This window comes from Furipterus horrens, unplaced genomic scaffold (genome assembly GCF_987537825.1).
Source record: "Furipterus horrens unplaced genomic scaffold, mFurHor1.1.pri manual_scaffold_10, whole genome shotgun sequence".
Lineage (NCBI taxonomy): Eukaryota > Metazoa > Chordata > Mammalia > Chiroptera > Furipteridae > Furipterus > Furipterus horrens.
Genome location: NW_028327180.1, coordinates 66,648,346 through 66,662,113, shown reverse-complemented (window position 1 = coordinate 66,662,113; position 13,768 = coordinate 66,648,346). Strand labels below are relative to the sequence as shown.

The following is a 13,768-nucleotide window of genomic DNA, read 5'->3' as shown; positions in this document are numbered from 1 at the left end:
TCCTCTCTCTAAAAATAAATAAAATCTTTAAAAAAACCTAACTAATTAATTAAATAAATCTGGATATAGCTGCACCAATGGTATGGAGTAATAAAAATAAAAAGTTGAATATGAACTTGCAAAAGGGAAGGGAACTAGTACTTGTTTAATACTTGCTCTATGCTAAGCAGTTTGTGTATATTATTGCACTTATCTCACACACAGCCCTTTGAGGTGAGTTTTATCTCAGAATTTACTCATCATTGTGGACAGAGCCTAGAGCCTAGGACATGGTGGGTGCTCAAAACACTGAAATAAGTTAAATTCCATAAAATCAAGAATGCACGGTTGACCTCAAGGGGAAAGAAACATCTGCAAATGCTTACCTCTACAGGATTAAAAATCACCTCTGGGACAGCTATGTTGTTCATTTTTGCAGCTTTTTGGATGATATCTTCCACCTCTTTAAATCTTCTCTGGGATATCAGCCACCGGGGAGATTCAGGAATAAACCTAGAATTCATTTTGAATAGTTTATAATTTTCCACAATGGTAGGGTTTGATACTATTAACCATTCGTTAACCTCCAAAAGAATTTTTAATTAGAAAAATTCTAATTTGTCTTTTCAAAGAAAATCGGGCTGGGGGGCGCAGAGGCCTCATAGGATTTTCGTTGATTATAGGAATAAATAAAAGCACCTTCAAGTTTCAAAGTTCTGATCAAATCACAAGACTGGTCATCAGCTGTACTTGAAGCCAGGAGCAGACGATAGGGCCACGGGGTGTGTGGTTCAGCATGGCAGCTGCAGAGAGCCGTCCAAAACTGAACAGCCAAGTGTGGCTCAGGAAAGAAACAGTCTCATGTCTTCAGTGTGTTCATCCTGAGGACACTTTTTGGTGCCCACCTGGTAATGCTCATAAGTTTATTGGGTAAAGGACGGCTTTTCCTGTAGTCTGAGGAGAAGATGGGTGCCTGGACACCCTCCCGTGGGCTGTCCTCGTGAACATCAACAATTCTCAGGTCAGTCAGCTCCCAAACCAGTTTTGGGGAGATAGCCAATGTTGTATATTTTTTAAAAAATGTCTAGACAGTTAATTGTTTAAATTATGCAATCTTTTTACATTTTAACTGATGGTCAAAGACAGCTGACTTCTCTTTTTTCCTAATTTTTCTTTTTTTCCCCCATTTCTATTTATTTTTATAATACACGTTTATTTACATTTTTTAATTCTTTCCTAACTTTTATTTCTTAGAATCTCTCAGCCATTCTTCTGCCAGCTCTTGTTTGCCTTACCTATTTGTCAGTACTTAGTTATCCTAGGAAGTAAATTACATGTAGCAGATACAGACGCCTCCTAAGATCAGATGGACCCCTCCAAAGCCTGGGTAGAAATTATCTCAGAGCAAAACACAACGTATCAAATGGCCAAGCCCCGGCTCCCTGCCCCAGCCTGCGAGCACTGTGTTTGAAACTGAACCCAGTACCCATGCCCTTCCTTGGCCCCTGTAGCAAGCAGCTGTGATGAGGTGAGGTCAATGAGCTTCTGTAATCAGAGCTGGGCTGTCCAATACAGTAGCCCCCAAGCACATGTGGCTTTGAGCTGGAGTGACTAGTGTGACTGAGAAAAGGAATTTCTAATTTTATTTACTTTAATTTTAATTTAAAAAGCAGCATTTGGCTAGTGACTACTGTCATAGTGCAGAATTAGAGGTCTCACTACACAGTCACTGTGTACATCCTGGGCTCTTCTATTTCTAAGCAGTATCTTTCCTCAACCAGGTTGTTCTTTAAAATATCCTACCTTTCTTGCTACAGGCCCTGAAGGCCATCATTGACCCCAGGCTCCTAATGTATAGGCAGCTCAATATTACAAGACTACCCCCATGATGCATCTATTGGCTCCTTCCCCACCCCAGACCCATGCTCCATTCATACTTGTGACCACTTACTGCCAAGCCTTTTAAAGGGAACTTGGGACGTAAAATATTCCATGCCATTTGCAGTGACTCTGTGTAGGTTCCCCTCCCATTGCCAGCCCACCTACTCAGGCCAACTGCAGCCTCTGCTCTAGAACTGCCATGGTTTTTTGATTCATGAAGAATCAAGTCTGGCTGATCATTTGAGAAGGTAGTGGAACACCAAATGAGGTTGGAGACATTAGCCTCTCTGTAGTTTCAATCCTGAGGAACAGGGGAGGGTGTTACTGGAGAGGCTAGGTCACCACTGAGCAGGCAGTGGGGAGTCCAGCAGCCTGAGGCACACCCTCATCATCCAAGCCCATGGGACAGATGAGCACTGCTTCAGCAAGGCCCACCCATAAGGAGAAGATGTTCAGAATAAAGCGATTTTGTTCTTAGAGGAAAATGATAAGACTGTCGTTCTAACCTTTCAGGATGAGCACGTTGCTCATTCGAGCTGGCCCTGGGCTGCCTCTCTCTGGGGCGGTACTGTCCCTGGGACAGTGTGATCCCAGTCAGGAGCACTCCCAGACCAGCCATGGGCAGCAGAGAAAGAACTCTTCTTTCAGGCAAGAGTGAGGCTGCTCTTCATGGGATGGGCCTTCTCAGCTGGAAATGCAGGGGCTAACCCATCAGAGTTACTCCTTGCTGTGCTATTTGGTCCTGAGGCAAAGATCCAAACCCTCCCCAAATTAAAATCCCTGCTAATTTCTTACAGTCAATCAGAGCCCTTTTATCTTCATTCTCTCTCTCTCTCTCTCTCACTCTCTGATAGAATTATACAGTTATAGGTTTGATGAAAACATCTTATAAAAGTACTGGTCTCATGCCAAAAGGACACCTAGAGCCAGGGAACATGAATTATTAAAATCATTCACCTCAAGAGGCAGAAGATAACCTATGAATAATCTTGTCTTGTGTTTTCAGAGACTCTTGGGTCACCAACATTGTTTACACTAGATTCTATTAGCAAGGAGGTTGTGGAGAGGGTGTGCTGATGATGGCAATGCTGATGATGGCAATGGCGATGATGGTGCTGGCGATGATGATGATGATGCTGACTCTCATTCCGGAAAGCTGCCCTGATCTTGTAGATCTGAAGTGCTTGCTCTCCTTGGAGGCGGAGCAGTATCGATAATGGCCTGCCCTTACTCACCATAAGCTTTCTGACCCTCAGACTGGGTTCCAGAGGAAACCTCCAAATCTGAATAGTAGCTAATCTTTAACACAGTGTTTCTCAAATTCCAGGTAAGTGAGAAAAAAGAAAAGGTACTCCCTCCCACCATGCACACCCATGCAAAAAATTTACACCGGAAAACCATAGCAGTCTTAGAGGTCATAAAAAAGACAGTAGCTTGGAGTGTGTCCAACCTGAGCCTCTGTTCCAACAAGGCCAAGACATGCTACCTATCAGCCTGTATGGCTGCCTAACACTTACAGCAAGATAAGTAATCTTCTAGGTAACTCCTCAGGCAGTGTGTCCTAACGACAGGGCAACCATGAGGGCTAAACTGTGAGTTCCAAAAAATGATCAAAGAAATATTCATTGTGTGTAAGGAGGAAGAGATCAAACAGTTCAGTAAAACCAGTCACTGCTGGGAGATTTGATTTTGATATGAAACCAAAGCAGAAAGAATTGGGGGGGGGTGCAGCCAGAGATGGAAGAACTCCCCTTTCCTCTTGCTTAAATGTGAAAAATGAAAGAAATGAGGAATCCCCACAAAGAGGGTAGAGCTGGGACCTTATTGTCCTTTTCTTAATCCATTCTCTCACTGGAAATCTCCCATATAACCATATTGGGTGAAAGTGGAGCTGGTATCTGCAGTCTTTGGGATTCCCATACTGATGTGTCAAAATTGGGTTGGAGGGTTGAGGGAGGAGAGAAGAGAACATTTCTCTAGCAACTCATTAAACAGAAGTAATTCTCTCACACTTCCAGACAAAGCAGATAAACAGGCACACCTTAGATGCTTGAGGAAAGAAATTACATTAGTTGGGTCCATAAGGAGAAAGATATTTCCTAGAGAGAGAAGAATGTCAAAAGAGCAGGGGGATAGAGTTCAAAACAATAAAACTCAACAGGACCATCTCCACAGATAAAAACCACCACCAACAGCAGACAAGAGCCTGGGGTGAGATGGGCCTGGATTTGCTGAGAAGGGTGTTTTGTGGGACAGTGGAGAATTCAACCCCAGCACACACCCACCCGGCCAGGCGAATGCTCAGACAGCTCCAGGGAGGCCGCACTGGGCTGAGCCCCAGGCTCTGGGTCCTGGGCTGCACTGGCCTGCAGCAGGGGGCTGTCTGGGGCCGAGCCACACTCACCACCACAGCGGGACGCACAGCACGCCAGGCACCGTCAGCGCCAGCAGCAGCATCCGCCAGTCTCGGATGAAGTAAGCAAACAGTGGCAACAGCATGTAGCCAAGTGCAAAAAATGTGCACACTCCTAACGTAGAGAATATAATACGCACTGACTTGCCAAGAATTTCTGTGCCTGTTCAAAACAAGGGAGGAATATTAGCATTTTCACTCACTTTAATATTTGCTTTTTACATCATTACCAGGCAGAGTTCAAACTAGAGTCACTTAAAAGGGAAAAGGCATTTACCTCATGGCCCAGGGCAGCTGTGGTCAGAGTGGAGGAAGGTGGGAAGGGATTCAAGACTTAATGCCTTATGGAAGGTAAGTTTTCATGAGATTTTAAAGGAGTTACAGATTCTTTTTTAAAGATCATTTTATATCATACAAAATAGCAAGCCCAGCCCCAAGAGGTAATCTCTTCGGGGAATGCCACATTTCCAAAATCCGAGCCCCAGGATTGGGGATAGCAAGGTGCTCCAGGAGACAGTGGGGGCTCTTTGGAGTGGCTGTGTGGGTCACAGTGCATTAGCCTTTCCCACAATTCTCCACTGTACAGACACAGACCCTGGCCTGTCAGGAAACGTGCAGTGTTCACAGTTGCTGAATAATGTTAGGACGTTCTTAGCCACCCGTGAGCCCTGGGATCCAGCGGGCTCTGCAGGTGCACAGAGCAGGCCCCTTGTGCCCAGGGACTGAATTTTCCTGCAGCTACATCATGCCCAGCAATCTGCCCCAGGCAGGCCCCAGCCATCCAGACCAAGAAAAGAAGGCACTGTTCTGCCAGCCCACTGGTGGCAGCTCTGGAGCTAGCCACAAACCCAGGGGACTCCACAGAGCTTTCCCAGAACACCACAAGGGCCCAGGACTGCTCAGTGTGGGACCCTGTTCTGGGAAAGAATAGGCAGGTGGCTGTGAGTCCTGCTCTGCTCAGTGCCACAATGGCTGGCTCGGTATTTGTTCTTCCAGAGACATGCCCGCCCTTCAGAACCAGACACAGGCTCCTTCTGTTTTCACAGAGCCCCAGGCCCTTTCCACAGAGTTCACTCGTAGGGCGGAGACCTGGGCTATGGCAACCACTCTGCCTTTTGTTTGAGGTCTTTCCACCACTACAAAGAAGTAGCCTCGGAAATACAAAGCAGGCCATTCAAATGCCATTCAGGCTTGACTTTCAAGAGAAATTTTTTTTTAATTGTGTTTACATGCCCTGAACAAAGGCTAAGAAATAAAAGGCTAATTCCAAAGCAGCAGTAAAATGACCACTTCAGCTGGTTTCCCATGCTCACCACCTACCTGTTCCTATCCCTACCCTCTCCCTTCCTCACTCAGCAGGACTGAGCCACGTGTCTCAGTGGCTCCCTCTGGAACAGCCATTTCTAAAATCAGACTGATGAAGTGGCCAGCACTGCGTGCCTCTCCTATCCTAGACTGCGGACAAGAGACCCAACTACCTAGGACATTTCTCAGCCTCTAAGTTCATGTCCAAGGGTCAGTCCTGACCTCTTTGAGGATTGTGAATGTTATTTTCAGATCTTCTCTGGAAGATCATTAATGATCTTCCTACTGCTCCAATGGAAGGCTGTCTATGCCATGGTTTCTAGAAATTTTGCTTGTGACTATTGTGATGTGGAGTCAAATAGGGGGCGCTTTACACTGATCCCTCACTTATCACAGGTATTACATTTTAGACCCCCCCCATGATAGGTGAAAATCTGTGAAGTAGGAACCTTACATTTATTTTAGTATTTACTTTACAGTACTGCAAAATCCTGCAATATAGCAAAAAATCCACGAAAATTAAATATAATATTTTTTAAAATCCTGCGATACAGTGAGGCCGCGGTAAGTGAACTGCAATATAGAGAAGGACTACTGTATTCCTAAGCAGAGACTCAGAAGTGAAGCAACAGAGGACTGGATTGCAGAAAACAGAAAGTGCACAGGACCATGTGAGAATCTTGAAGAATCGTGAGGCCGAGGAAACTCCCTCGTGGCTCCAGGACCCAGATAAGAGAGCAGTTTTGCTGCTGGACTCCTGGGTAGTCTCCCTCTCTAAGTACAGGTCCTACACCAGAACAGAGTTGTTCTTACCTTGCTGAGTAATCATGGGGGACAGGAGCTCCATAAATCTACCTCTCTGCCTTTCTATGTGTCGAGCAACATGAACAGCATGAACCTCAATAATTCCTTGTTAGCACACCTTCCTGCTCTCTGACTTTTAGATAATCACCTTTCTTAACAATCATCGGCATCACCAGCACCACCACCACCACCACCACCATCATCATCATCATCTCCTCAGCTAGCATTTTTTTTGAGTAGGCTCTTTGAGTCAGGTCCCAGACTGAGTATTTAACTGTATTATCTCTTTGAATCTTCACAACAGTTATAGAAGAATATTACTTCTATTTTATGTGTAATCAGCTGAGACTTAAAGAGCTGAAACAAATTGCCTAAATTGACACATAATAAATGGGGCAGCCAGGACTTAAGTCTGATATTTTTGATCTATGGATAATGTCTAGAAAAAAATCATCTGGGGGCAAAACCTTGGTCCTATCGAGCAGTCCTTCAACTAAGAGTCTACTGGAGACACACATGGGAGATGAGTGAGGCCATATCCCCTTTTCAGAAGTGAGGATTTCATTTTCTTTGCCTGGGCTGGTCTTTGAACCAACTGGAGACCAACCAGGTAGAGGAACCCTAAGACAGGAGCCCCGACTCCTGTAGACCTTTTACAACCTGAAGCTGCTGCAAGCCTTCCGTGTGTTTGGCTGGCAGTGAGACGGGTGACAGTGGTGACTTCAGGCTCTGTTGGCTGGGATTCCTGACTGACCTCTTCTACTTCCTAGGTTTTTGCTCTCAGTTGGTCTTGGTCTGGTTGGGCCTCTGAGTGTCTCCAAGGAGTAAAACTCTGACATAAAATCAAAGGAGCAAGTCCTGGCCAGAGTGCTTGCCCACTGCCTGTTACCGCCAACTGCATCTAAGCTCCCCCAGAGGAAGTGACTCGAGGGGGCCAGGCCCACCTCCACACTGATCAGGGCCTTTCTGTGCTAGTCAGCCATGGATCCAGTCAGGAGCTACTGACTCCATTCCACATGGAGGCAAGACCTGCCCCTCCATGAATGACCAATGGAGGCCTACAGCAGACCCCAGGCCAAGAAGCAAGAGCATGGTGCAGGTTCCTGGATATGAGGTAGGATTCTGGGAGTCCTGGTCTGGGAGTGGCCTCTGTCAGGCATGTGCAGAGAGCCTGGGCTCCTTGATGCTCATAGGCTGCCAGAGGGACTTTGATAGTCCTACTTTATGAAGTGATTACTATAGGAACTGAGATAATGTTTGTAAAGTGACTTGTGAAAAGTCTGGCACATGGTCAGTGCTCTGAAACAGAAATTTCCTTTATCCTGGTCAAACAGTTGAAATGTGCTACCTGTTATGGAAATGAAGGAAAGCACAGTGCCTTTGACCAATAGATCTAATGGAAGACAGCAAAACCTCTCTTTGCTCCCCAGAAAATATCAGAATTCTCTTCAAATTAACATATTTCCCTGCTCAGGCCCTCCTACCTCCCCTCTGTGAACCTCCACAGGCCATTCTAGTTAAAAGAAACCTTTCCTATTGCTGCATATACCCAGAGAAGGGATCTGCACTCCCTCCACTCCTGCCCCACCCATGATGACACACGTCCTCAGTAATAACTGTACTGGTGGCCTCTGTCAACCAGAGGTGAGCTCCTTGAAATAGAATGCATTACGTCCTTGCTTTTCCCTCACAAAAGGCGGTACAGACCGGGTGTGCCAGCACATCTCTGCATCTTTTTAAATGTATTTCTGCCCCCAATTCATCCCTTGAGGATTTTGAGATATCTTATAATTTGGATATAATAAGATGATGGTAGCATTAAAATAAAATATAAGGAAAGGTTAAAAGTTCTTTCTTGAAGAAAAGAATAAAAATATGCAACTGATCACTTTGGAAAAACAGACTGATAGTTCCTTGAATGATTAAACAAATATGAGGCAGAACCCCCCAAAAACAGAATTTATTTTATTAAAAATTGTGTATTTATTCTTACATGTTTAAACTTACATCTCCTTCAATGTACTCTCCATTTGATGCAATATGCCTATAGAGACTTTTTTCTACTACTCAAAACAGTTTTTGGAACTCATTGATTTTGATGCCTTTTAGTGCCTCTACCATTTTATGTTTAACCTCTTCCACATCAGCAAAACATTTCCCTTTAAGGGCTTTTTTCATTGGGGAAACAAAATAAAACAAAAAAATGTTGCTTGGGGCAAGATCAGGTGAATAGGGAGGGTGGGGCATGGAGGTCATTTCATTTTTGGTCAAAAACTGCTGACCACTCAGCACAGTGTGGGTAAGTGTGCTCATAAATGGGCAAATTCATTGGAAGAATCTTCCAGAAAAATTCACTGAAACCGAATGCAGCTTCTCACAACCACACCAGCTATTATACTGATAGAGATGGGTTCCTAGAACACTCACCTAATGGGGAAAGCCTGTACTACAAGGGGCCTGCCCTCCAGAAGATAATTCCATTTTTTCGGGGGGAAGGGGGCATTCCCCTTCTATAACCATATGACCCAGCAATTGCACTCCTAGGGACATACCCAAGAGAACTGAAAACATATATCCACAAAAATCCTGTACTTGAATATTCATAGCACATTATTCATATATCCCAAAGTGGAAACAACTCAGATATCCATTGACTGATGAGTGGATGAACAAAGTGTGGTAAGTCCATACAATGGAATACTGATTCATGCTATGACATGGACAAACCTTGAAAACATTCAGTGAAGAAAGGCAGTTACAAAGGCCACATATTGTATGATTCCACTTATCAGGAATGTCCATAACAGACAAATCCATATAGACAGAAAGCACATTAGTGGTTTCAGGGCCGGGGAAAGATGGGAAAGGGGAGTGCCTGTTAATGGGTCCAGTGTGTCTTTTGGGAGTGATGAAAACATTCTGGAGTTAAATAAGAGTTGATAGTTGTACAATTTTGTGAGTATACCAATAACCACTGAGTTATAAACTTTAAAAGAGTGAGTATAATGATGTGGAAATTATATCTCAATTTAAAAACATGTTAAAAAATATGTGGCTGATGAAATCTGTATAATTAAGGTACTTAAATTTTAATTTTGCCTGAGCTTCCTGGTAGCCAAAGTAACAAAGGAGGATGCAATCAGTTGCATACTTAGCAAAAGGAAGGACACATCTAGATGTCAGAGGAAACAGAGCTTTAAATAGTTCAACATACTGGAAGAAATACTGTATAGGAGGTTGATGTTAGGAATACAGTGAAAATACTCAATCAGTCAAGACAGAAGGCAGGTAAGTGTGCGAAATAAATTTGAGCAGCTACTTATGAGGGATGCCGCTGGCATTGTACCCAAAAGGCTGTGTCCAGGTTGAAGACCTTATTTCTGGGAAACAGTAGGAGATTGTGGTGGCAGCTGGAGTGCAGGGAAGGTCAATGTCCTTGGTCCTGAGTGGTTATTTCCTCCTAAACCAGTGGCATTCAGGCAGCTACCTCACTTCTCTTGGGTAGTACGGCTCTTTCTGTCCCTCTCCTAGTCTCCCATGATTCTGGCAGGCTTTTTAAAAAGCAAAGCAAGGAGAAACTTCATTTCTGCATTGCTTAGAGAATGGGTGTAAATCAGCTTCCTGAACGAATGTGAAGACTCTGAAGACTGGAGATTATCATTGTAGAGTCTTGCCAACTCTTCCCTAGAGCCAGAGGGCAACGTGAAGGCCGAGACAGAACTTGTCAGCCCAGACCCCAAGCTTTGGTTCATGTTGGTCAGAACCAGGAGTTCACTATTTTAGCCCTGAAACACCAGAGGGAGCTGCTATGCTACAGGCCAGCCAGCCACAGCAGTCCCTCGCACTGGGTCCATTCACCCCACTGCTCCCCAGGCACTGATGAGGTAGCCAGCTGCTGCAGGAGGCCGGGCAGTTTTAGTGACTCTCCTAAGAGAATCCAACATGAAGAGTCTCAAACCAGGACACCAAGTCAGCAGCTTCCCACAGAGCACAGTGGAGTAAAAGACAGCCAGGGAGGCCTCCAAGCACCCTTCCATAGCCCTGCTCCCGCTGACGGAGGGCCTGATGCTCCCAGCCTCCTGCCCTGGCTGGAACATCTGGGCTCTGACTGATCTTCCATGATCTTACTTGCCCTTGGCCCTCCCCCTCTTCTCAGCTCAGGCAGCAGGGAGGGGAGTAGGTTGTAGCGTCAGGGCCATCTGGGCAGGACTTTCCTGCAGGAGGCTGAGGATGGGCTGTCCAAGCCTCATGCACTCTTACAAGGGATGCTCCATGGCCCTAGAAGATCCCTGTGCCACTCATACCCCACCTGGCTGCCAATCCCAACGACAGGGCTTCCCTGGCTTCACCATAATTCGCTGCCTTTGACTTCAGATGGTCCTTAACATCCCCCTAAACCGGTGCGCTTGCCTCTGGAGGAGCCCTCTGTTTTGAGGAGATCTGTTTAGCCTCCTAGCATGTCCCTGGCCCAAGCAGAGCCACACATTGGGCTTTTCAAGTATCAGGAGGGTCACCACAAAGAAGATGGGTTCTTGAAGTACTTAGAGCATGAGAATGGGGGGCTTTGCTGTGCCCCCAAATCCTGTGTCCTTGGGGCCATCAGGCATTACAAGGTTGCAATTTCTGTCCCCAATTCCTCCAGTCTCCAGTTTCCAGCACCAGTTTCCTGAAGCTCTCTGTGTCCTCTACACATATGACCTTCTTTAGAAAACACTTGCTCCCCTCTCCCACTACAGGGAGGAGAGAGGCCCCCTCCCACTGGAGCCTGTGAAGAGCACACTATCTGCCAGGCCCATGTGGCTTCAACATGCTCTCCCCTCCCCCTCTCTTCAGCGAGAGGCTGGGCCCCTGGCAGGGGTTTTTCCGCAAATGATTAAAGGAGTGGAATTTGAATAATTCCATCTTGGCAACCTGACAAAGGGTGTACACATCCTCAACTAAGAAAACACATTATCTCTAAATCCAGACTTCTAAAGGTGATCAGAATCATCTCACTACATCCAGACTTTTGAGACAAGAAGGATCATTAGACTTCATTAAAGGGGCTCTGCTAATAATTACACTGTGACAATGCAGATAAACCAGGATAGCACCGAGCCCACAAGGTATATGATCACACTAGACACTATGGGATTTGGTTTCTATTGTCCCAGAGGTGCCCTTCAACTCCCCTTCTCTTACCTCTTCAGCGAGAGTAGGTGGGCTCAGGGAGCATGTTGGGGACGCTAACTCCTGTGGACTCCCGGATCCACTTGCCTGGAGCCCACCTCACTTCCTCCCAGGAAAAGCTGGTGAGGGCCTTGGGGCCTCTGCAAGGTCTTTAGCTAGTGGGTCCCCTCAGGCAGCCTGCTGTTCTGAAAGCAGGGCTACTGCCAGGAGACAGCACCCCTATCAGCAATGAGGCTGGTCTTGCTGATATGCTCTCGGGGTGGGCTTTGACCCAGGGTGAGAGCAGGTCTGCCCAGCAATGGCAGGCTGGCACTGAGCTCCTGCCTGAAACATGCCCCTTCCACCTGTGTATTAGCCATACCAACTATCCTAAGTCCCTCCATGGGCCATGCACAGCTGCCAGGAATACTCTTTGGCCTTTTTCCAGGCAGAAGTCTTGAGCTTTCACAGTTCAGATCACAAACACCCCTCCGCCATCCCTCCCCTAAGGCCCCCACTCTATGCCTCTCTCAAGCCCTGTGCTCCTGAAATGCCTCTCGGTTATTATGTGCTGGCTCCCACCAGCCCAAGCGCTTCTTCACCACCATGCTTCAGAACCTGGCACAGAGCCAGTTCCGTGAGTATCCACCTTGCCCGGGGCGGTAGCAACAAATGTGTCTGAGGCTGATCATGTTTTGGAAGCACAGTTCCTAGACTGAGGTGCTTCCTTCTGTGCTGAATAGAAGCACTCCCTGTGTTCCCTTTGGTGGCCCCCTCTTCCCAGGCCACTCAGAGTGTTGGAAGGAGAAGTCCTGAGGGTCAGAAACCATTCCTACCTAGTATGAAGGCCACCACATAGTTGGAGATCTGGCCCATGCCGACAATGACAAATAACACAGTGAACATCTCCCAGCTGATGGAGAAAATCTGCAGGAAGCTGAAGCCAGTCTGCACAGCCATGGTGGCAAAGAGGATGCTCTTCCTGCCAAACCTGTGGAGTACAGCATAGCACAAATCATGGCATGTGGCAGTCACAGTACAATGCACGGCACAAGCTGGTGACAGCGGCACTGCCCCTCGGGGCATGGTGAAGTGCAGAGTCAGGCATCGCTGCAGACTTCAATTTGTTCAAGACTAAAACAGACTTTTCTCCCAGTCACCACATCTGTCCAGGTTCCCCCTTCTGAGGCCTCAGGCATCCATCTGACCAGGAGTTGCCCTTTGAGATCCTAAGCCCCCTGTGGAAACACCATATCTTGAAAGCACAGAGCAGCTTATGCAAGGACCACGTAGAAATCTCTTTAAGACAGGCCACAGGTAGAAGCTGTCACCACATTTTTAGAAGGTGGGTAGAGTACAGATTGCAGGCCCATTTGATATCAGCAACATGGGAATTCTGTCAATACAGAATGAAGACTCCCTCTGTGGCAGTGGTCTTCAACCTTGCCTCTACTTGGAATCACCTTCAGAAAATACTGTGGCTCACACCCACCTCCCAAGATCCTTACTAATGTGCAACCATTGCTGCAAACCACTGCTCTACGGAATGCACACCTTCCAGCAATATTCATTAGTGACCCTATAGTTGACTTAAGTCTCACTTTCACATTCTGATAGTGCCTGATGGGAGGAATGGAGCACAGGTGTGAGCAGTCTCCCACCCCATTTTCCAAACTCAGGTCTCAGGCCGTTGCACTTGGGGTCCCATTGAGCTCTGTAACTAGGGGAGGGACAGCCACCCCTCTGGGCAGTCTCCCCTGGCACTGGCATTTGGCACTCCTGCCTTCCTGCTCTGGTCCCCACGGAACATTCAGGAGTCAGTGGGGCACTTCTCCTGGAGCTCTGATGTCTCCTCCAGACTGTGGGCTCCCAGTCAGCTCTGTGGCCCCTGTGACCGGCCAGGGGCCCGGCCCACAGCAGAGGAGAGCGCACAGTTAGCGAGCGCTTGCCCAAGGTCTGGCCCTGACTCTGGCTGATGGCTGCTTGTGGACAGATCACATGTCATCCATGAGCTGGGGGTGGGGAGGAGGCAGTGGTGTGGTGATGGTGGTGTGATTGGAGGACTCCCCTTTCCAGTGGGTCTGGAAAGGGGCTGAGGGCAGGAAGAACAGGAGACATCATGGCTCCTCCTGTCACTGACTTGTTGGCCTGAGGTGCCTCCCTTTCTCTGGCTAGAAATACCCTGAAGTCAGTCCAACTTCAACACAGGCAAGGAAGTGACAGGGGCCCTATCCCACC

At 46.9% G+C, this 13,768-nt stretch overlaps 1 protein-coding gene across 3 annotated transcripts in view; it reads right to left on the bottom strand.

Moving 5' to 3' along the window:
* The window catches only part of SLC22A4 (solute carrier family 22 member 4), a 57,540-nt gene that overhangs the window by 29,378 nt on the left and 14,394 nt on the right, over positions 1–13,768 (bottom strand). For all 3 annotated transcript variants that reach the window (XM_090288034.1, XM_090288032.1, XM_090288033.1), the window contains exons 3-5: positions 12,367–12,521; positions 4,265–4,436; positions 366–492 (exon numbers count right to left, since the gene is read on the bottom strand). In XM_090288034.1, the coding sequence (XP_090144160.1) occupies positions 366–492; positions 4,265–4,436; positions 12,367–12,521 (454 nt within the window). The remainder of the gene's footprint in view (positions 1–365; positions 493–4,264; positions 4,437–12,366; positions 12,522–13,768) is intronic.